The sequence below is a fragment of the Hyperolius riggenbachi genome, chromosome 5, assembly GCF_040937935.1.
Source record: "Hyperolius riggenbachi isolate aHypRig1 chromosome 5, aHypRig1.pri, whole genome shotgun sequence".
Taxonomy (NCBI): domain Eukaryota; kingdom Metazoa; phylum Chordata; class Amphibia; order Anura; family Hyperoliidae; genus Hyperolius; species Hyperolius riggenbachi.
Window position 1 is genome coordinate 183,058,618 of NC_090650.1, and position 23,256 is coordinate 183,081,873.

Genomic DNA, 23,256 nt, shown 5'->3' on the forward strand with positions numbered 1-23,256 from the left:
AGTAGAGGGCGCTCTACTGTTTAAACTTCCTGCCGGGCAGGAAGAAGCAAAGCATGCCGGACCTGGAGACCAGAGCGCAGACAGAGCAGCGGTGACCGGGAGGACTCGCGCCGGCGGAGCAGGTAATGTATGCGGGGGGGGGGGGGGGGGGGGAGCGGCGGCAGCAGCACCACCACCACAACAGATTGTGAACGGTTTCAGGCTGAAATCGGTTCACAATCTGTTTGCAGTAAAGGTAGCCATACGATCCTTCTCTGATCAGATTCGATCAGAGAGGGATCTATCTGTTGGTCGAATCTGATGGCAAATCGACCAGTGTATGGCTACCTTAAGACATACTCAGTCTGGCTTGTAAAAGGACTTAACTGGTCAGACACTTATAATAATAATAATAATAATCTAGAGGATTATGAGAAATCTTGAACTGGATCGGCCTGCAGAAAGCAAAATTAGCGTGGGGCCATATCATCTTATAATAATATAGTGTCACCACAATTGAGTGAAAGACTAATGCCCTATACAACTTTGATTGCTCACCCATCATGTGTACATTTTGTCATGTGTATTGGATTAAGGAATAATTGTTTTAATAAAAAGAATGTTTGATAAAATAAAAAAAAAAGAATGCAGTTGTTGTTATTCACCTATTGTCATAAACATATGATGTTTGTTAGCACTGTATGGTGATGAATAAAAGGATGAAATGCATGCAGCAGAGACAGCAACTTTGCTTTCTAGACTTGCTAGTTTGGCATATTAACGAGGAAAGAGGAGGGATTTTATTTAAACGTATATAAAGCTAGTAAGTAGAAATGAAAAATGAGTAAAAAAGAATGTATCTCCTTGGAATATATTGCAGTGTTCTGCAAAAATCCCTGATACAGTATATCAGGGCTATACTTTTGTAACTGATTTTTCACATGATGTACCTTATATCAGATCTACAAAAAAATGGCACCCGGACGCGATATAGGAGACACATCTATGTACAATGTTGAGGCGCTTTTAGCTTCCTCTTAGACGTACATTTACTTCCGGTTATCATCCGCTTGCGTCGTTGATCTGGTGCAGTGGATTTGACAAAAGCCATCGTTATTGTACCGTCTCGTTATTGCTTTTCACATTCTGTTGCTGTACGGAGGTGACATCGAGTAGTCACTAGCAGCCATGAAGCTAGTCAGGTGTGTAAGATAGGCACTAGCCGGGGATGGATGCGGATTGTGCTGCACGGCAGAAAGGAGTACAGAGAGACCGCCTTGTGGAGCGCATAGTTGGCCGATATGCAAAGAGCGCCAAATTGACAGTTGCGGTGCATATAACATAATCTTGATTTAGAAACGAAATTAATAGCCTGACTGCTGGGTGGTGTTGGGCTGTTGTGGATTGTTATTGAGAATTGCTGGGACGTGAACGTGGTAATAGTTTTTTTCTTTACGTCAGGGAAGTAGTTGTGGGGGGAGGGAGAATGTTACGTTGGAGGGGGCTTACTAGGCTGTGCAGATGGGGGTACGGTAGTATCTTATGAGGGGGTGGGTTGCTACAATATGGTGTATTGTTATTGGGGGGGGGGAAGCATAGGGGAAATATTGTATGCTTTGATTTGATAGCTATATCTAGTTACATTATCGCCATCTGATTACATTATTGTGCCTTTCAGGTTTCTGATGAAATTAAGCCACGAAACAGTCACAGTGGAGCTAAAGAATGGAACGCAGGTGCACGGTACCATAACAGGTAAGAAAAGTTCCAGTGCTTACTTCTGTCATGTTCTAATTGTAGATGTGTACTTAGTGTGTTTTTGTCATAGGATAGGGGGAAAAAAGGTAAAAAAAAGTTCTGTATTTTGGTATTGTATGTTCTCCCTGTGTCTGTTTCCTCTGGGCACTCCAGTTTCCGCCTGCATCCCAAAAACATACAAATAAGTTAACTGACTTCCCCCTTGATTGGCCTAGACTATGATGGACTTTGGTAGGGATTAGATTGCGAGCCCCTCTGAGGGACATTTAAGTGAGAAAAATATACTGTTGTGCAGCACTGCTTCAATTGTTGTCACTACATAAATAATAATGTACTGTGTAACACCATATGTTATGTTATTAGGGCACTTGCGTATTATCCCTGGAGCTAGTATGGTTGAGGTAAGCCAGCAAGAAAGTCTATCACAGCAATATCTACAACTTCAAGCATTCTGTTGATTTGAATGGTGTGGGTGTATTATTACCACAACCTATATTAGTATTTATATAGCGCTGACATTTTCCGCAACTCTTTATAGAGTGTATAGTCTTGTCACCAACTCTGAGGGGCTCACCATCTAATCCTTGTCATTGTCCTATATCTATGGTAGTCTAGAGCCAATTTAGGGGGAAGATAATCTTATCTATGTTTTTGGCATGTGGGAGGAACCTGGAGAACATACAAATGCCATGCCCTAGCTGACATTTGGACCGGGGACCCAGTGCTGCAAGGTGAGAGTGCTACCGACTACGCCACTGTGCTGCCCTATATGAAACCTAGCAATTGAAGAGGGTGCTGTCTATCCAGTCACATTAGTGGAATTTCCCTGTGCACTTTTTCACTGGTTCACCTCAATCATACTAGTGCCTTATCCTGTTGACTATATAAGAGAACCTGACGTTGGTGTCCCTAGTTTGACAGCCATCTGGGAAAATTTGATTTTTCTCTCCTCCCAAGCTCTAATTGCTGTTGGAAATCTGAGAGTCTCAGCTTTTGTTTGCGCTGAGTTCATGTCACACACTGTTCATGAATAATGGGGTGTTAAAGAGGAACTCCAGTGAAAATAATGTAATAAAAAAAGTGCTTCATTTTTTACAATAATTATGTATAAATGATTTAGTCAGTGTTTGCCCATTGTAAAATCTTTTTAAATCCCTGATTTACATTCTGACATTTATTACATGGTGACATTTTTACTGTTGGCAGGTGATGTAGCTGCTGCATGCTATTTTGGCAGTTGGAAACAGTTGTAAACAGCTATTTCCCACAATGCAGCAGGGTTCACAGACAGGAAACTGCCAAGAGTATGTACTTTTCTTGTGGGAGAGGTTTCACCACAATATCAGCCATACAGCGCCCCCTGATGGTCTGTTTGTGAAAAGGAATAGATTTCTCATGTAAAAGGGGGTATCAGCTACTGATTGGCATAAAGTTCAATTCTTGGTTGGAGTTTCTCTTTAAAGAGACTCCGTAACAAAAATTGCATCCTGTTTTTTATCATCCTACAAGTTCCAAAAGCTATTCTAATGTGTTCTGGCTTACTGCAGCACTTTCTGCTATCACAGTCTCTGTAATAAATCAATGCATCTTTCCCTTGTCAGACTTGTCAGCCTGTGTCTGGAAGGCTGCCAAGTTCTTCAGTGTTGTGGTTCTGCTATGAATTCCCCATTCCAGGCCCATCTATGCACACTGCCTGTGTATTATTTAGATTAGAGCAGCTTCTCTCTTCTCTCTTATCTTTTACAAGCTGGATAAATCGTCCTCTGAGCTGGCTGGGCTTTCACATACTGAAGAATTACAGACAAGGGCAAAGCTGTTTGCAGGAGAAAAAAGAGCAGCCTGAAACTTCAGTGCATGAGAACTGCAGGGAGAAAGAAACACACAAATGATCTCTTGAGATTCAAAAGGAAGGCTGTATACAGCCTGCTTGTGTATGGTTGTATTTTCTATGTGTGGACATACAGTACATCAACCTACTTCCTGTTTTGGTGGCCATTTTGTTTGTTTATAAACAAACTTTTTAAAACTGTTTTTAACCACTTTTAATGCGGCGAGGAGCGACGAAATTGTGACAGAGGGTAATAGGAGATGTCCCCTAACGCACTGGTATGTTTACTTTTGTGCGATTTTAACAATACAGATTCTCTTTAAAGGAGGGATGTTCCGTGTCCAAATGCTGCAGAGAACATTTAAAGGCATACCGGACAAATCAGAAAAGATGAACAGCAGCAGCCAGTTGCTTCTCGCTCATTTTGTTCACTAGATCTCTAAAAGCATTTGAAGCAGATGTTCACTTCCTATTCCAGTGTACCTAGCACCCATTGGAGATCATCTTCTCTTTATGAGTCTTGAACACCAGGGACCACTTATTATAGCGGTTATGCGCCACTTTGCATGTTTTTCTAGCTGCTCTCTGCAGCCAGGCGCAGGGACGCCCTTCTTTCAATGCTCCCTAAGTCGGGAATGGTGCATCACAATAACTCTGGACCCAGAGTAAAGGAAAGCTGAGATTCTGCTTTCTAATGACATTTTGATCTTGCCAGGGGAGACAATTGAATTTTCTATTCACTCACTAGGCATCGTTTTTATTTTTTTTTTCTCTGTGTGGTTGACGGGATATTCCATAAGTACTGTTGTTAGCAAGGTTAACCTATCAATCAGTCATGAAGAGGACTGTTGAAACTTGTTGATGCAACAGTACTTTTTTGCTTTTTTTATTTATATAGTGCTGACATCTTCTGCAGTGCTCTTATGCTGGGCATACACGGCTCGAGAATGCGGTGGTATCGAGCCAGCGGGTCACCGCTCGTGTGCACGGATCGATTCCCACTCGTCCCCGCGGGCTCTGCTAATCAGCGTCTCATTTGCTCCCATTGTTCTCCCCGCCGGTATCGAGCGCAGAATCAATCTGGCGGGGTATCGGACAGGTTAAATATCAATCGAGCCATCACCAGCTCAATTGATAATATAAAACGAGCCGTGTATGCCCAGCATTAGAGTATATTGTGTCAAGAACTGTCCCTCATGGGGCTCACTATCTAATCCCTACTAGGTTCATACATCCACATTGTTCTCCCCAGAGCCTATTAGCTGGGCGGAGTGCCCGGCTGGTCTCCGTTCCCGCCCAGCTGTGTTCACTAATTACAGTCAGCGGCAGATTTGCTTCCTACACACACTCAATGCAGTGTTCAGCGGCTGTGTTATTGGAGCTGGCTGCTGTCGCTCACACTATCTCTGCCCTCCCTTCAGCTCCTGCCTATGAGCGATATAGTGGGGAGAGCTCGGTAACTGAAGTTACAGGCACTGTGGGGAACGTCAACGATGCTGGAGATGGTGAATCCCCGATCTGCCTGACTAGTGCAGAGGACGGGGTTCTCCTCCTCCAACCAGTCTTCAGATCCCGCAGTAAACTTCCCAGCATGTGCTCCAGCCTTGCAGGTCAGAAGTCAGATAGGGAAGAGTGTAGAGCACTGTTCCTGTGGGGAGAGCAAGGACAGCATTGCAGGGTAGATGGTTATCTGTTACCACTGATGACCCCCAGCAACAGAATCCCTGATAAGGTGGTGGCTGACAGCTTCTGTTTTTGTGTGCTGTAGAATGCTGTGCCTGGTGCAGTGTCACCTCTATGGCATGCCCCCCTTTGGAAGCACTTTGTTTGCTGGGGGTAGAGGAGACAGAACTCTTTACAGCTACAATTGCTGTTAATGGCTCAGAAACGTACCATGTATTCCCAGCATTAAGGCCCGTTTCCACTAGTGTAACGGATGCGAGGCGATCGGCGCATTGCCTCGCATCCCCCCCAACAGGTACTTTCAGTTGCCATCTGTACAACCGGATGTGGCGTCATGCAGCTTCCTGTCTGCGGCTATGGGGACTCGGATGCGTGCGGCGGGCAGCATTCTATCCATAATTTCCCTATCATGTACAATCTGAACCAGGTTTATGGGTGATGGACAACACATCTGTGTTAAATGTGCATAACATTCTCAGTGGATTCCCTGCTGCTCTGCGGGGAGTGCATATGTAGAGTATAGTACTACTGTGTAACAAAGTAAACCTGAGACAGATAAAATTAAAGTTTTATACATGCATGGGGCTTCCTCCAGCCCCCTTCAGGCTAATCAGTCCCTCGCTGTCGTCCTCCGCCACCTGGATCTTCTGCTATGGGTCCAGGTACTTGAGCCAGCCGGGCGTAGTGCGCATGCACACACTCTGCCACTGGGAAGCGTACTACACCTGCGCAGCACTATTGCATGGTGCAGAATGTTCCTTGCTGTGGGAGCGGCACGCGGCTGGACTGCGCTGACTGGCTGAATTACCGGGACTCATAGCAGAAGATCCAGGTGGCGAAGGAAGACAGTGACAGGATTAACCTGAAGGAGGAGACTGGAGGAAGCCCCAGGTATGTATAAAACTTTTCTTTTCATCAGTCTCAGGTACCCTTTAATTCATAGTCACCAAACCAAATTTTAACACATCAAATTTTTTGATTTCATGAGCAAAGGGAGTGCATATATTTGCATAAACCAGCATCAACGCAGAATTATTTCCATCTCATTGACCATATCTATTAGTGACACAGCTACACATCAGGCCTTATTCTTACAGCATAGATGTTATTTAGATGTTGGTGTGTGTGTATATGTATGTATGTGTATATATGTGTGTGTGTGTGTGTGTGTGTGTGTGTGTGTGTGTGTGTGTGTGTGTGTGTATGTATGTATGTATATTTCTTTATATATGAGATTCCTGCGTACAGTAGGCCTGAACGATTTTAGGAAAATATCGAATTGCACAATTTCTGGCAGAAATTGCGATTTAGATAAGATTCACTTTTTTTTTTTTTTTTTCTCTGACTCAAGCTTTAGCACTAAATTTTACCAGTAAGGCCTGGTGCACACCAGAGGAGTTTTTTTCTGAGCGTTTTGAGTTTTTAAATCTGCTAATGTTATCCTATGTGTCTGTGCACACTGGAGCAAATGAGGTTTTGTAAAAAAAAACCATAGCATTACATTGGGAAGAGCTTTTAAGAGGTTTCAAAAGCTCTTCCCAATGTAATGCTATGGTTTTTTTTACAAAACCTCATTGCTCCAGTGTGCACAGACACATAGGATAACATTAGCAGCAGATTTAAAAATTCAAAACGCTCAGAAAAACTCCTCTGGTGTGCACCATGCCTAACAAAGGATTGTTCAGTTCACGTCTTCAGGATAAGACCGTTACTCAAGTCTCTTACCACCTCTGGATGTAGGGGCAGAGAACGGGTCAGTCCAGTCCTCCTGTAGCCTGTTGTGCAGGAACAGCTCGCAATTTCACAAGGATTAGTTTGTGTGAGCAGCAAGCCAGCAACTTAGTCCTTCCTTAGCTCTCTAAAGGCTCATACACACATCAAACTATAGTCTTTGGAAAATGAAAGATCACAGACCAATCTTACCAGCCTTCATGTAGTATGAGAGCCATACTCTACACAGTCTTTTTTATGGAGCGGAACTCCACATCAGAAAAAAATCTTTGCAAGATGCTGCACACACAGATGCTGTACAGACACAAAAGATCTGTTCCTGCCAAAAATCCATTCCTGCAAATTGCAATGATAGTCTGAGATCTGCAGATCATCATACACACATGATTTAACTGACATTCATCTGCAGATCAAGCAATCATCTGCAGATCTGAAAATCCATCCTGGTGGATCTGATCTGCAGATGAATGTCAGTTAAATCATGTGTGTATGGTGATCTGCAGATCTCATGACTATCATTGCAATTTGCAGGAATGGATTTTTGGCAGGAACAGATCTTTTGCAGATACTGATCTTTTGTGTCTGTACAGCATCTGTGTGTGCAGCATCTTGCAAAGATTTTTTTCTGATGTGGAGTTCAGCTCCATAGAAAAGACTGTGTAGAGTATGGCTCTCATACTACATGAAGGGTGGTAAGATTGGTCTGTGATCTTTCATTTTCAAAAGACTATGGTCTGATGTGTGTATGGAGCCTAAGACTCTCTCTGCAGGCCTGTCAATTAAGCTTCACTTCGGCCAGTTATCAAGCCTGCATCCACAATTTTGGTTTAGGATTAGCAGCTTCAGCTACTTTACACAAATTCATTCACTGCCCCACTGCCCAGAAGCAGACAACAGCTTTGCAGCAGTATACTGAATCACAGATCACCACACCACAGTCTGTGTCAGGCATCCTCACGCTGACATGGTGTGCAAAACAGGCAGAGGGAGGAGTGATATAAACTCTTGACAGGCGTGCGGGTCTGCCCAGCTGATGACGTGAAGGAGGGCAGGAGGTGCTGCCGAGAGTGAGAGCCTGCGGTCGGAGTCTACCGCCCGCTCAGCTGATGGGCAGCTACTGCACACGAGGCAGAAGTTAGGGGAGAGAGGCGTGAGCTGCCTTGATTGATAGGCGGGCGGAGTCGGCCGCCACCAAGAGTGAGAGCCTGTGGGCGGAGTCTGCCGCCCGCTCACGTGATAGGGTGGATGTACACTGGGCGGAAGTAAGGTGGAGAGAGTGAGCGAGCTGCTGCCACGACTGAGAGCCAATGCACAGAGCGGAAAGCTATGTACAGCGGGACAAGGGACTACTGGACTGGCTGCAGAGGGGTATAGCTTGAAAATCGCCGCTTTGACGATTACGGAATAGTCATTTCTGTGATCGCGATTTCGGTCCCCGGGTGATAAATTGTTCAGGCCTACTGTACAGTCACAATCAGGTATGTATATCTGACTTTAAAAATGCTTTATTGAAGCCGCACAAGTAACTATTTTTTTGACTGATTTATTTCATTTTTGTGGACTAAGCACAGCTATTACTGTATATGTATATACATTTTATCATATTTTCTATTTTAATTACAGTTTAAATTCATTAGGAGTCGGAGTCGGTGCATTTTCTCCTGACTCCAGGTACCCAAAAATAAATTGCTTCGACTCAGACTCCACAGCCCTGGACATAACAAATGTCTGTGGGCATGTGTAGCTTTGGGCCTAAGCAGTGGCGTAGCTAAGGAGCTGTGAGCCCCGATGCAAGTTTTACAATGGGGCCCCCTAAGCACTCTATATACATAACAATTGATACGGTGCACCAAAACCTGCCAATGGTAACTACAGCGTCAGAGGTGCAAGAAGGGGATGCGGAACAGTTTGATTACCACTATTCAAAGTATCTATAGAAGTGATTATTATGAGCACATGACCAATAGGAAGCTAATACTGTAGTTGAGGGAGGGCCTTTCAGGGGCCCCTCTGGCCCAAGGGCCCCGATGTGGTCGCAACCCCTATTGCTACGCTACTGAGCCTAAACTAATTACCCTGTCTACATCCATGTCTGGTCTTAATCCAGCTTTGTCAGCACTCTTATCTGAATGCCCACCCCTCTGGTTGAACTCGATGGACGTATGTCTTTTTTCAACCCAAATAACTATGTAACAGCACCACTCCATACAAGATCTAGTGTAACCCTCCCTACCCCCATCAGCAGTTCCCAGCATGATTCCTCCACCCCGTAGCACCCAGCGTGATCCTCCTTACCCACTTCCTAATTTAAAAGCACCCAGCATGATCCACCTACTCTCCTCCTCACAGAGTAGCACCCAAGCATGGTCCTCCCTGCCCCTTCCTACCTAGTAGTGGCACTCAGCGTCGCCTTTCATCTCCACATAAAGTGACCTTACTTCCTCACCAGGCTATTTTTTCATGCCACCCAGCTGGAAAAATTCTGGGGAGAACACTGCGTCCATCATAGTGTAAAGACAATGTTTGGGGAAGCCAGTTAAAGCAAACCTGTGATGGGGAGGAGGGGTACAATTTAGATACTTGCCTTAGTAGTAGGAAGCCTCTGGATAATCAAGAAACAAGAGGTGGGGGAAGTATACAGTATATGTGCAGGCAGTGCGTAATTAGGTTATTTAGTGGGTGCATGGCCTAAGCTAGAGCATATGCTTGTCGGAAAAGGTGAGTTTTGAGGGAGCGTTTAAAGATTTCAAAGGTGGGAGAGTGGCGGATGTTCGGTATTCCAGAGGAGGGGTAAGGCACGTGAGAAGTCTTGTACACGTGAATGTGAGGAGGTAATTGTAGAAGAGGATAAAAGAAGCTCGTGTGCAGATCTGAGATTGCGGTTGGGTTGGTATCTGGAGATTAGTGAGGAGATGTACAGAGGAGAGAGATTGTGGAGAGCTTTGTAGGTTAGGCTTAAGAGTTTGAACTGAATCTCTCGTTAATTGGTAGCCAGTGAAGAGCTTGACAGAGAGGAGCAGCAGAGAAAGAGCGAGAGGAGAGATTAATAAGTCGAGCAGCAGAATTCAGTACAGAATTGAGCGGTGCTAGTCTGTTAGTTGGAAGTCCACCAAGCAATATATTGCAATAGTCCAATCGAGATATAATAAGAGCATGTACTAACATTTTGGTTGTGTCATGGGAGAGAAAAGGTCGGATACGTGCTATGTTTTTGAGTTGGAGATAACAGGAGCTGGTTAGGGAGTTAATGTGAGGAATAAATGAGAGAAGAATCAAATATCACCCCTAAAGAACCGTGCTTTGGGAACTGAAGTTATAGACGTGTTAACATTTATTGTAATATCAGGCAAAGAGGTGGACAGGGATGGTGGGAAGACTATTAGTTCAGTTTTATTCATATTAAGTTTTAAGAAGCGAGAGGACATGAAAGAGGAAATAGCGGACAGGCAGTCGGGAACCCGTGTGAGGAGGGAGTTAAGGTCTGGGGCCGAGAGGTACAGTTGTGTATCATCTGCATATAGGTGGTATTGAAAACCAAATGAGTTGATTAAGTTACCAAGACCGTGCATGTAGATGGAGAAGAGGAGGGGACCGAGGACAGAGCCTTGAGGTACCCCTACAGACAGAGGATGTGAAGAGGAGGCCTGATCTGAATAAGAAACCGTGAAAGACCTTCCAGAGAGGTAGGAAGATATCCAGGAGAGAGCGAGGTCCTTTTTATTCCTATAGATGAAAGGATCTGTAGGAGTAGTGTGGCCGACAGTGTCGAATGAATGATCTAGAATGATCTAGAAGGGCGAGTATGGAATAATAGCCTTTGGATTTAGCTGTGAGGAGATCATTAGCTACTTTGGTGAGGGCTGTTTCTGTGGAGTGGTTTGGCCGGAAGCCAGACTGGAACTTATCAAGCAAGGAATTTGCAGATAAATACTGACTTAGTTCAGCATGTTCAAGTAATTTAGATGCAAATGGGAGAAGTGACACTGGGCGGTAGTTAGCAAGTTCGGTGGGGTCTAGAGATGGTTTTTTAAGTAGTGGTGTTACAACAGCCTTCTTGAGTGAGGATGGAGAAATTCCGGTGGAGAGGGATAGGTTAAAGAGACACTGAAGCGAAAAAAAAAATGATATAGTGAATTGGTTGTGTACTATGAATAATTACTAGAAGATTAGCAGCACAGCAACAGTTGAGATAATAAGTCAGATAACAGCCCTCTCCACGACTTTGAAAGTCCTAGAGCTTAATGGCTTGTTTGCATAGAGATAACAACTGGAGTTTCTTAACTCTTCCTGTACTGGAAACAATTAGACTGATGTATCTGATCTTAATGTTTTATTTCTTAGCTGTACTACACATACAAATCATCATATCATCATTTTTTTTTTCCGCTTCAGTGTCTCTTTAAACAGCGATGTTAGGGCATGGATGAGGGATGTGGATAGCTGTGGAATGAGATGTGATGGGATAGGATCCAAAGAACAGTTGGTTAGATGGGATTTGGAGATAAGAGAAGAGAGCGAATGTTCGGAGAGTGGAGAGAAACTGGAAAGAGAGCAGTCAACAAAAGGAGTGGAGATGGAGTTTGATGTCTGCATGGAAAACACACTATGGATTTTTGCAATTTTATCTGTAAAGTATGTTGCATATTCTTCAGCTGATAAACATGAAGAAGGAGGAAGAGGGTGTGTACGGAGAAGGGAGTTGAAAGTACTGAACAGGCGCTTCGGATTGTGAAAGTGGGAAGATATGAGGGAGGAAAAGTATGATTGTTTTGCAGAAGAGAGAGCGATTTTAAACTTGTTCAACTTTTTTTTTTTTTTTTTTTAAGAAATCCCCATTAGTATTAGTTTTTCTCCAACGGCGTTCAGCTACCCTAGAGCACCCCTTTAACTGTTTAGTAGCTTTGGTCAGCCAGGGTTGGCGACTGACACGGTGTGGGCGGACATTGGTGAGGGGTGCGATTGCATCCATGACTTGCGTGATTGAGATGTGGTAGTGTGCAGCTGCTGAGTCAGGGTCAGTGAATGGTTGTGTGAGGCGAGGTGCCAGGGCATCAGAGACAGATTGCATGTCAGTTGCGGTAGTTCCTGCGTATGTGTGAGCGTGCTTGATGCAGCGTGGTAGGAAGAGAGGGGGGGAGAGAAAGAAGTTTAATCCAGGGCTGTAGAGTCGGAGCAATTTTGGGTGCCTGGAGTCGGAGTCGGGAAAAAATGCTCCGACTCCTAATGAATTTAAACTGTAATTAAAATAGAAAATATGATAAAATGTTTTATTTCTCAGATAATAGTCATCATAAATTTATATATACAGTAATCGCTTTGCTTAGTCCACAAAAATGAAATAAACCAATCAAAATTACCGTATTTGTCGGACCATAAGACGCACTTTTTTTCTCCCAAAGGTGGGGAGAAAAAGTAACTGCGTCTTATGGTCCGAATATACCATGGGTAGGGTCCGGAGTGCCCATATTTTCAATAGATCACACTGGCTATTGTGAGCACATAGTGCTGAGCCTGAATCGGCACTCGAGGAGACTTTATTACTTTGATACATTAAACCTCAGAGGTCATTCAGAGCATCCTGCGCTACTAGGAAGAGCCAGTAATTTAAAATGCTTTAATTTGACTGGCCAGATGGTCTCTGAGGCAGGATGATGGCTGTGTCATTGGACCAATCACTGTACAGTCACTGCACAGTGATTGGCCCAATGGCAGAGCCATGATCCCGCCTCCGAGACCTTCGGATCCAGTAAAATAAAAGCATTTTAAAATTAATAGCTTTTCCCTCAAAGCGCAATCCTTGCAGATGAGGTGAATCGCCTGTCACGACCCGCACTTCCCACTGAGAGAGGAGGCAGAGAAACGTCCAAAAGCTGCAGGGCAGGCAGAGCGCACAGGATTCATGGCAACGGGCTGAGTGATCCAGAGCCGTCTCAGCAGAAGAGTGTCAGCTGCTTTGCAGGGAGACTGGATCATAACGTCAGCCTCTCGTTCTCTCTCTGGCTGGACACAAGTATCAGAGGTCTGTTTGAAGCAGCCGAGGGCTTCAGGTCACTCATCCCTGTCACACTACTTGCCTGCTTTATGTCTGGTCATACTTCCTTTCCTCCGATGTATACACGATGTATACACGCTGTTCTGCTATTAGGAATCAGGGTCAGTGACGCCACGTGCTTCTGTATATACATCGGAGGAAAGGAAGTGAAGCGTGACCAGACATAAACAGGCAAGTAGCGTGACAGGGATGAGTGACCTGAAGCCCTCGGCTGCTTCAAACAGCCCTCTGATACTTGTGTCCAGCCAGAGAGAGAACGAGAGGCTGACGTTATGATCCAGTCTCCCTGCAAAGCAGCTGACACTCTTCTGCTGAGACGGCTCTGGATCACTCAGCCCGTTGCCATGAATCCTGTGCGCTCTGCCTGCAGCCTTTGGACAGTGTAATTTCCCTGCTTCCTCTCTTCTTGCCTCCACCTGCACCACCATAACATCTGAGCTCAGGGCTCAATTCTAACAATCCCTGTTGTCTCAAGCGGACCTGAACTCAGAACTTACTCTCAGCTCTAAAAGAAACACAACAGCATAATAGCCTTTGCAGAAATACATTTCTTTGTTGTAGCTGATACAAATCCTGCATTAACTCTGCACTTTCACATACTAACATCAACACCAACATACACAGCCTAGAGATCTGCTGTCCATCATGCACTTACATGCTGATAGATAGATAGATAGATAGATAGATAGATAGATAGACTGACTAAGTGAGAGAGACTGGTTTCTGGCATATTAGATACACCAAGAGGACTAAAGAATATAGCAGACCATACAGCAAACCAGCTTGGAGGGAAAAGTTCCACAAGACACCCCTGCACCATGCACCCACCAGGTTTAGGGCCTGTACACACTGCTGCGCTTTTCAAAATCGCATGAGATTTTTAAATCGCAAGCCCTAATGAGAATAGAAAAAGCGCATCGCTACAGTGTGTACATGTCGTCATGATTTTCATTATTTTTCAAAAGACCTTGTGATTAAAAAGCGCATGCAATTTGAAAAGCGTAGCGCAAGCGCAGCAGTGTGTACAGGCCCTTAGTATTTTTTTTCCAGCTTTTTGTCCTCTAAACCCAGGTGCGTCTTATGGTCCGGAGCGTCTTATAGTCCGAAAAATACGGTAGTTACTTGTGCTGCTTCAATAAAGCAGTCCCCGTATTTTTAAAGTCAGATATACATATCTGATTGTGACTGTACAGTATATATGATGTGTACACAGGAATCTCTTATATATACTAAATAACATCTATGCTGTAAGAATAAAGCCTGATGTGTAGCTGTGTCTCTAAGGGCTGGTTCAGATGGACGTTTGGAGGCGTTGCGTTCGTTGGCGTCGCGTTTAGCAGCGTTCGTGTGCGTTTGGATGCGGTCGCGTTTTTTCTTCCCCTAGGGGGACATTAGCCGTCGCAGTTAACCTCCCCTGGAAGCTACATGTAGCTTCCAGGGGCTCCTTGAACGCCAGGGAAAATCGGGACCCAAACGCCGCGTTTGTGTAAACGCGCTTGAAAGCTTGGTACAAACGCTCCCATTCACTTGAATGGGAGCGTTTAACACCAAGCCCTGAACGCTGGCTGTAAACGCTCTGCAAGCGTCCGTCTGAACCAGCCCTAATAGAGATGGTCAATGAGATGGAAATAATTCTGCGTTGATGCTGATTTATGCAAATGTATGCACTCTCTTTGCTCATGAAATCAAATAATTTGATATGTTGTTAAAATTTGGTTGACTACGAATTAAAGGGTACCTGAAACAGATGAAAAGAAAAGTGTTATACATACCTGGGCCTTCCTCCAGCCCCCTTCAGGCTAATCAGTCCCTCGCTGTCCTCCTCCATCACCTGGATCTTCTGCTATGAGTCCCGGTAATTCAGTCAGTCAGCGCTGTCCGGCCACGTGCCACTCCTACAGCCAGGGGCATTCTGCACCTGCGCAACAGTGCTGTGCAGGTGTAGTACGCTCCCGGCGGCGGAGTGTGTGCATGCAAACTAAGCAAGACTGGCTCAAGTACCTGGACTCATAGCAGAAGATCCAGGTGGCGGAGGACGACAGCGAGGGACTGTCCAGCGCTGCGTAATATGTTGGCGCTTTATAAATACAATAGATAAATTAGCCTGAATGGGGCTAGAGGAAGCCCCAGGTATGTATAAAACTTTAATTTCATCTGTCTCAGGTTTACTTTGTTACACAGTAGTACTATACTCTACATATGCACTCCCCACAGGGCTGCAGAGAATCCACTGAGAATGTTGTGCACATTGAACACAGAGGTGTTGTCTATCGCCCATAAACCAGGTTCAGATTGTGCATTAAGAATGTGTAATAGAGGAAGAATCTCCTCATTCTCCTGCAGAGTACCTGCACATCATTCTTACATGTACCCACAGTTACATTGCCTAGGGCCTGATAGATGTTCTTTGTTCCGGTCTGTACCTTTTACAAATACTCTTACCAAGGACTAGTTTTGTCTATGACTAAAGGGAATAAATATGCCATATGTATGTCTACATATCCTTCTCACTTCAGTTGTCTTTTAAAATTCCTAAGCGTTGGCAGTTAAGAGATGAATTTTATGTTACATATTTTCAATCAACAAGATTGTAATATGCAAATTAGAGGAGTCTGAGTCGGTGGAATCCTAAACGTCAGTCGGTGGGTTTTTGTACCGACTCCACAGCCCCGGTTTAATCACACGTACTATAAAGAACCCTTTCCTAAATGGCTTTTTTTCCTCTGTGCACAGATCATGTCTTCTAGTCCTTTGCACAAGACAAGGGACAAAAAGCTAATCTGCTAAGCTTTTATATTGCCCTCTGATGTATTTATACATGCTAATTTTTCTCTGCAATATGTCACTATCTTCCTGAGAGTTGATAATTCTGCATTTGTATCATCTGCAAAAATAGCAACTCTGCATTATCAGAATCAGAATTTATTTCGCCAAGTGCGACCGAGGTCGTACCCGGAATTGGTTGTAGTTCACATGGCAGCGGCAACAGAGCAAAGACAGAGATTGGCATAGACAGTGACAAAATACAAGCAAGACAGGCATAAGACAATAGCAATAATACAAGCAAGGCAGGCAGGTAACTCCAGTTTTAGGGTCGGAGCAGTACAAAGTGCGGTTGGCTCTTGCAAGAGTCCTCCGGGTTTGGGTATTGTGCTGCTCAAGGGATAAAGTCACTTCATTCATCACTTGAGTAGATTTTACCAGCAGTGACAGCTGGGTTATTTACTGGCCCGGGCCCAGGTGTGACTAGACCAGACTAATTTGATCTGAATGCGGCTAGCGTGCCGACGAGAGGCAGGAGTTCAGCAGGAGGGCTGCTTGTGGAAAAAAGGTGTCTCTACGCCTGTTGGTCCTTGGGCGGATGGTCCTGTAGCGTCGGCGATGGGAGGAGCTCAAAGAAGCGGCAGCCTGGGTGGGACAGGTCCTGGGCGATCCTGTTAGGCCTGTTAGCCCTTGTTTTTATTCTAGTGGTGTAGAGGAGGTCTAGAGGTGGCAGAGGAGAGCCAGTGGTCCTTTCTGCTGAGCTGATAACTCTTTGAAGCTTACACTTATCACTGGCGGTTGCTCTTGCGTACCACACAATGATGGCGGAGCAGAGGGTAGCTTCAATGGTAGTGGAAGAGAAAGCACAGGTGGTCCAGGAGCCCAATCTGGCGCAGTACGTTAGTTGGTACGGGAATATATAATAAAAACAGTAGATCTTATACTCACAAGAGTGGGTTGCTGGGTGAGGCAGCTCGTGCTCGCTTGTGGGGAAGTACAGTCCCCACTCGACCTTTGTTTCTGGTCGCTGGTCCAAAAATTGATCTATCGGAAAGTGCCCGATGTGGATCTCCCCCTAAGGCTAGGGGTTTTGGTAAACTTATGGAAAGGGTAGGAGGCGCCCGGTGAACGTAATGGTATATTTACTCTATACGGTAGGTATGCAAAATAAATAGAATCTCGAAAGCAAAAAAATTCCGTTTGTATACTTCCCGAGAGGGGACATCTAGAAGGTAGGACCACACCATTTTCCTATTGAATGCTGTACCTACCGTATAGAGTAAATATACCATTACGTTCACCGGGCGCCTCCTACCCTTTCCATAAGTTTAGCTTCAATGGTGGCAGTGTAGAAGCTGGACAGCAGCTCCTGAGGCATGCCAAATTTTTTCAATTGGCGCAGGAAGAATAGCCTCTGCTGAGCCTTCTTTGGATGTGGTGGTATTCTACGCCCACCTTAGGTCGCTCGTTAGGGTTATTCCCAGGAACCTAACACTAGAGACCCTGGACACTTCAATCTCATTGATGAAGATTGGTTGTTGTGTGGGGGGGTGTCTCCTGAAGTCCAAGATCAGTTCCACCGTTTTGGCTGCGTTAAGGACAAGTTTGTTGCCCTCGCACCATCTGCGGATTCTCTCTATCTCGCTGCGATAATCTTGTTCACCCGCCTCGCCGATGAGCCCAATGATAGTGGTATCGTCCGCAAATTTAATGACCTTTACGGAGTCGGCGGAGGAGGTGCAGTTGTTGGTGTACAATGAGAACAGGAGAGGGGACAGAACACACCCCTGTGGAGCACCTGTGTTGGTAGTGCTCACGCTGGAGAAGCAGTTGCCAAGCTTCACCTGTTGCGTCCTAGCTTCACCTGTTTTACACTTCAAAATCCCCATTAATACACTAGAAATCCCTCATATCCTAAAAGCAATTCAGAGTCTCTAGATTCTGAAGTTGTTGTTTTTTTTTGTTTTTTTTTATTTATTTTTGTTCTCCCAGCACTTCTAATATCTCTTTCCGCCGCCCTACCTTTTTTCACAACAATATCTGATTTTACATGAAACATATCCTTTCTCTTTTTGTCCAGGAAGCTTTCTAAACCCCATTCATACTAGTGAATGGGACAAGGCAAGGCTGTCCAATATCCCCCATTATATTTTTCCTCACCTTGAAACCCTTTTTATTTGGTACAGATACTGGGATTGCGATTAAGGGACAAAAATACAAATTGTCTGCATCTACAGATGATCTATTTGTCTTTGTGACTTCTCCACTCATCTCACTCCCAAGTTTACTACAAGAGTTCAACTTGGACAATGAAATTTCATTTTTGGCAATTAGAATACATTTTTCCAAGTCAGAAGCAATGGTCATCTCGTCACACGTACGCCCCATGTGCTATATGCCACTAGTCATGTGGGGCGGAAATACAGTGCGAACACTCTGGGACGGCGTAACGGGTAAAGTATAAATGCACAGGCATCTGGTGGCATGTAAAGCTTTTTGGGAGGCGTTGGCCGAGGGTTTCCGTTGCGTTTTTGTTGGTCGCGAGTATTGCACGCTTTTACCACTACACACCTGATCAACCATGTCAGCCTGAGATATCCCTGCATGTCCAATCAATACATTCAACCAATTTCGACCATAAATCGTCAAAATTGAATTGTTGTTTGAGCATGCATGCGGCGGCACAGATTTTCATCCATTTCAATAATTATTGAATCAATATTGGTCGATCGACCGCCGAGTCGAAAGATGTATGGCCACCTTGACAGTTCATTACTAAAACAATGTTGTTTAGGTATATAGACAGTGGCAGAGGTGGAGTAAGTACAGAATTATACTGTATATGTAATGCTGGGAATACACGTACGTTTGTGCTGCTTGATTGAGCCATTTAGATGGCTCGATTGATAATTTCTGACATGATCAATTCCACGCTCGATACCGCATGGGGGAAAATGGAAAAAGATAAGGAAAACGAGCAGAAGATAAGAGAATTGCCTGGGGAATCGATCGGGTGGCAGAATCGAGACACAAACGTACCGTCTATTGCCAGCATAACATGTTTCACTGTCTATTGTTTTATTTCTCCCTTGCATACAGTGGTGTAACTGTTTCCATTTAATTTCCAGGTGTTGATGTAAGTATGAATACACATTTAAAAGCCGTGAAGATGACTGTAAAGAATAGAGAGCCTGTTCAGCTAGAGACTTTAAGTATACGGGGCAATAATATCCGTTACTTCATTCTACCAGACAGTTTGCCTCTGGACACATTACTTGTCGATGTTGAACCAAAAGTTAAGTCCAAAAAGAGAGAAGCTGGTAAGTTGGGTTTTTTTTTTTTTTTGTTTTTTTTTGTTTGTTTTTTTTACATAAACTTAACCACCCTGGCGTTGTGATTAAATCGCCAGGGTGGCTGCGGGAGGGTTTTTTTTAAATAAAAAAAAAACTATTTCATGCAGCCAACTGAAAGTTGGCTGCATGAAAGCCCACTAGAGGGTGCTCCGGAGGCGATCTTCCGATCGCCTCCGGCGCCCAGAATAAACAAGGAAGGCCGCAATGAGCGGCCTTCCTTGTTTTGCTTATATCGTCGCCATAGCGACGAGCGGAGTGACGTCATCGACGTCAGCCGACGTCCTGACGTCAGCCGCCTCCGATCCAGCCCTTAGCGCTGGCCGGAACTTTTTGTTCCGGCTACGCTGGGCTCAGGCGGCTGGGGGGACCCTCTTTCGCCGCTGCTCGCGGCGAATCGCCGCAGAGCGGTGGCGATCATGCAGCACACGCGGCTGGCAAAGTGCCGGCTGCGTGTGCTGCTTTTTATTTCATTCAAATCGGCCCAGCAGGGCCTGAGCGGCAGCCGCTGGCGGTGTTGGACGAGCTGAGCTCGTCCAGACCGCTCAGCTGGTTAAAGAGCAGCTGTCAGCCATACTATCTCAGAAAAAAAATGTATAACATATGTATTGCACTGTCCACATTTTTATTTTAGTGATTTTTCTGTAGTAAAAAAAAGAGAAAATCCTTAGGATTCTCCATTTTGTCTGTGTCTATCTTGAAGCCAATCCTGATGTAATTTCCTCCCTAATGCTGGGAATACATGATTTGTTTCTGTCGCTCGATTCTCCACTCCTTCTATCAGTAATCAAGCGTCAAAACGGGAGATCGGACATGTCGGAAATTATCAGTGGCAGAAGCTAACCGTATATTCCCAGCATAACGTTTCTGCCTGACTGTGTATGCATCTCTGTCTTCAGGCACTCCCACCCAGCTCTTCAATAGAAGTGCATTGTCTCAGCATCAGAAGTATTGGCCAATCAGAGAGGAACAGAGGTGTGGGAGGGGAAAAAAGGAGGGAAAGAGGCTTCAGCTAATCAGGCTGCATTAGTTATGTCTGAGGGGAAAGGGGGAGGAAAGTCGGGTAGAAAACCCAGCATGCCCTGCAACTTCGTTTCTTCAGCAGATGTACCAAATAAAAGCCACGGTAACTAGGGACGTGTTCTATTTCTCTTGTAAGTATAAAGCCTGATGTGTAGTTCTGTTACTATTAGGGATGGTCAATGAAATTCCGATAATTGTGCGTTGAAGCAGGTGTGTGCAATTGTATGCTCTTTTTGTTGTAATATGTTGGCGCTTTATAAATACAATAAATAATGATCAAGAGCAGGTCGGATTGGGACACTAATGCTGGGAATACACGGTTCGTTTGAAATTATCAATCGAGCTGCTGATGACTCGATTTATAATTTCCGACCTGTCCAATACTCCGCTGGATCGATACCGGCGGGGAGAACAAAATAAGAAACTCACGGAAGATTAGGAAATGCCCGCGGGGATGAGCGGGAATCGATCCACACGCCCGGGGACGAGCTGGGACGCGCCATGTATTCCCTGCATAAGGGCCCACTAGGAAAGAGTAAGAAAGCTTTGCATGTACTATATAAAATAAAAATCTATCTACAGCTATCTATCTATATCTATCTATCTCTCTAACACGCACGCACACACGATTTGTTAAATTTAATTACTGTTGAATTAACGCTCCTTCAAGCTATCACACACACACACACACACACACACACACACACACACACACACACACACACACACACACCCCCCAGCAAGCTCATGGTGACCCAGAACTCATTGGAGTGTGTAAGGGACTACAATGGTCCTAAAAGCCCCCTTACTAAGATGTTAAGAAAAACAAAAATTTGCTTTCCTAAAACAGAAAGAATTTGCGATAATTCAGGTTGGAGTGAGCTCGAGATGTCTCACAGAGCACCACTGCTGAATATATGCAAATTAACCATAAATTGTACAGAGCCATAATAATCACACACACACACACACACACACACACACACACACACACACACACACACACACACACACACACACACACGCGCGCGCTGAAATATGCATCACATGTCAAGTCTTCTCGAGGCCATCATTTAAGGTTAGCTAGTGTGTTTAGTTAATGCTTAAAGTAAACCTGTAGGAAAAAAGTGCCCCTAAGGGTTACTTTCCTCAGGAGGGGGAAGCCTCTGTATCCTAATGAGGCTGTCGTGATCCTCCACAGGCAGCTTTTTCCAACACTGAGGCCCCCAAGCCAACAGCAGCAATAATATTTACAGTGGCCTGCAGGTGCTTTAGCGGTTCTTCGCTCAGGCTCCAGCTGAAATGGCCGATACCAATCAGATCCACTTTACTGCACAGACCCGATCACGCTTTGCTATTTCCACTGGTGCCTGATCGGAGAACCGCTAGTACACCTGCATGCACGGCTGACTAGGAGTGCTGGTTCCCATCTGCTGAGGATGACAGGGAAGCCTCTGAGGCTTTCTTCGCCTCCTGAGGTAGATCTTTTTCTCACTACAGGAACACTTTAAGCATAATTTACCTGTGTATAATTTTGTGTGCTTTTTTTACCATTATAATACCCTACACAATTAGAAATAAATATAAATGTTGCAGTATTGCATTTAGTGGGATTATGTAAGTTTATTTTTTGTAGCAGTTACATTTTTAATGAAAATTTTAATATAATAAATACTAACAGTGTTCAGAGTTGGTTTACATACTTTGGAAAGACAAACAATTTTGTGAAGTTGAAACAGTCCCTATAGCGTTCTATAGGAACTGGTTCAACTTCACAAAAGTATTTGCCTTTCCAAAGAGTGTACTTTGTACATTTTTTGCATGTGGAAGACATTTTTGTTCTAGTCCTTGAGAGCCGAGGTCCTTGCACATTTTTTGAAACCGTTCAAATTAATTGATGGGACTGTTTTAGGAAAGGGGGGTGGTTCATCAAGTAGAACACATTTCTCCACTTCTCAGTACATCTTAAAAACTGACATGGATATGGCACTCAAGGACTGGAGTTGGACAAACATGAATGGTCATCAGTATTCCTATTATCTTAGTCTTACTACCTGTTAAAATTCCAGCAATCCACTACTGAATTTACATTTGCGTCACTCGTTTTTTGAACACTGTCTAATAAACTTTTATATTAGTTGCAGGCCGTGGCCGAGGAAGAGGCCGTGGCCGAGGAAGAGGCCGTGGCCGAGGAAGAGGAGGACCAAGGCGATAGTTTTATTAAGATTCAATTTCGAAAGGACAAGAAATATTTTGTACAGGATTTGTTAAATTTAATTACTGTTGAATTAATGCTCCTTCAAGCTATGGTTTACTAAAAAACACATTTTTTTTTTTCATTAAAAACTGTTAAAATTGTCTCATTTTTTTGAGTTTTTACTTAAAAACAGAGCTAAAAATGTAAACGTTTTTTTTTAAATAGTAAAAAAATTAGATTAAAATTATAACTAATAATCTAAAGATATGGGGTAATACTAGGTGGACAGCGTTGTTGTTGTTAGGTTCACTAGTGTGTGTGTGTGTGTGTGTGTGTGTGTGTGTGTGTGTGTGTGTGTGTGTGTGTGTGTGTGTATATATATATATATATGTGTGTGTGTGTGTGTGTGTGTGTGTGTGTGTGTGTGTGTGTGTGTGTGTGTGTGTATAGATAGATAGATAGATAGATAGATAGATAGATAGATAGATAGATAGATAGATAGATAGATAGATAGATAGATAGATATCCTCCTCCTCCAACATTACTGAACATGTGCAAGCAGTCTAACGCTGCTTAGCCCAGTATAACGTACAGCATGCAGCACCTTGTTTAAACGTGCTGCGTTACTATGTAACACAACGTGGGCACTGTGAACAGCACAATTGATTTTACAGTGCTGTGAGTAAGGCTGCGTTACTGGCTGCTGTAACGTGGGACTTTAACGTCCCACTGTGAAACCAGCCTAAAAGGGAAATAAGAACTCTGACTGCTAGCATAATATTGCCCCTGTCTAACGCTCCAGTAAGGCAACATTTGTAATATGGAATTCAGTTCTGGGCACCACATTACAGGAAAGATATATTGCAGTTTTAGAGCAGGTGCAGAGACGAGC

The 23,256-nt window shown here is 44.2% G+C and overlaps 1 protein-coding gene across 1 annotated transcript; it reads left to right on the forward strand.

The window, feature by feature from the left end:
* Positions 1–1,025: 1,025 nt before the first annotated feature.
* On the forward strand, positions 1,026–22,525 carry SNRPD1 (small nuclear ribonucleoprotein D1 polypeptide). Its single transcript, XM_068234531.1, has 4 exons — positions 1,026–1,181; positions 1,658–1,734; positions 18,923–19,114; positions 22,306–22,525. Exons 1-4 carry the CDS (start codon positions 1,168–1,170, stop codon positions 22,380–22,382), a joined length of 360 nt encoding a protein of 119 aa, XP_068090632.1. The 5' UTR covers positions 1,026–1,167; the 3' UTR covers positions 22,383–22,525.
* Positions 22,526–23,256: the final 731 nt, after the last annotated feature.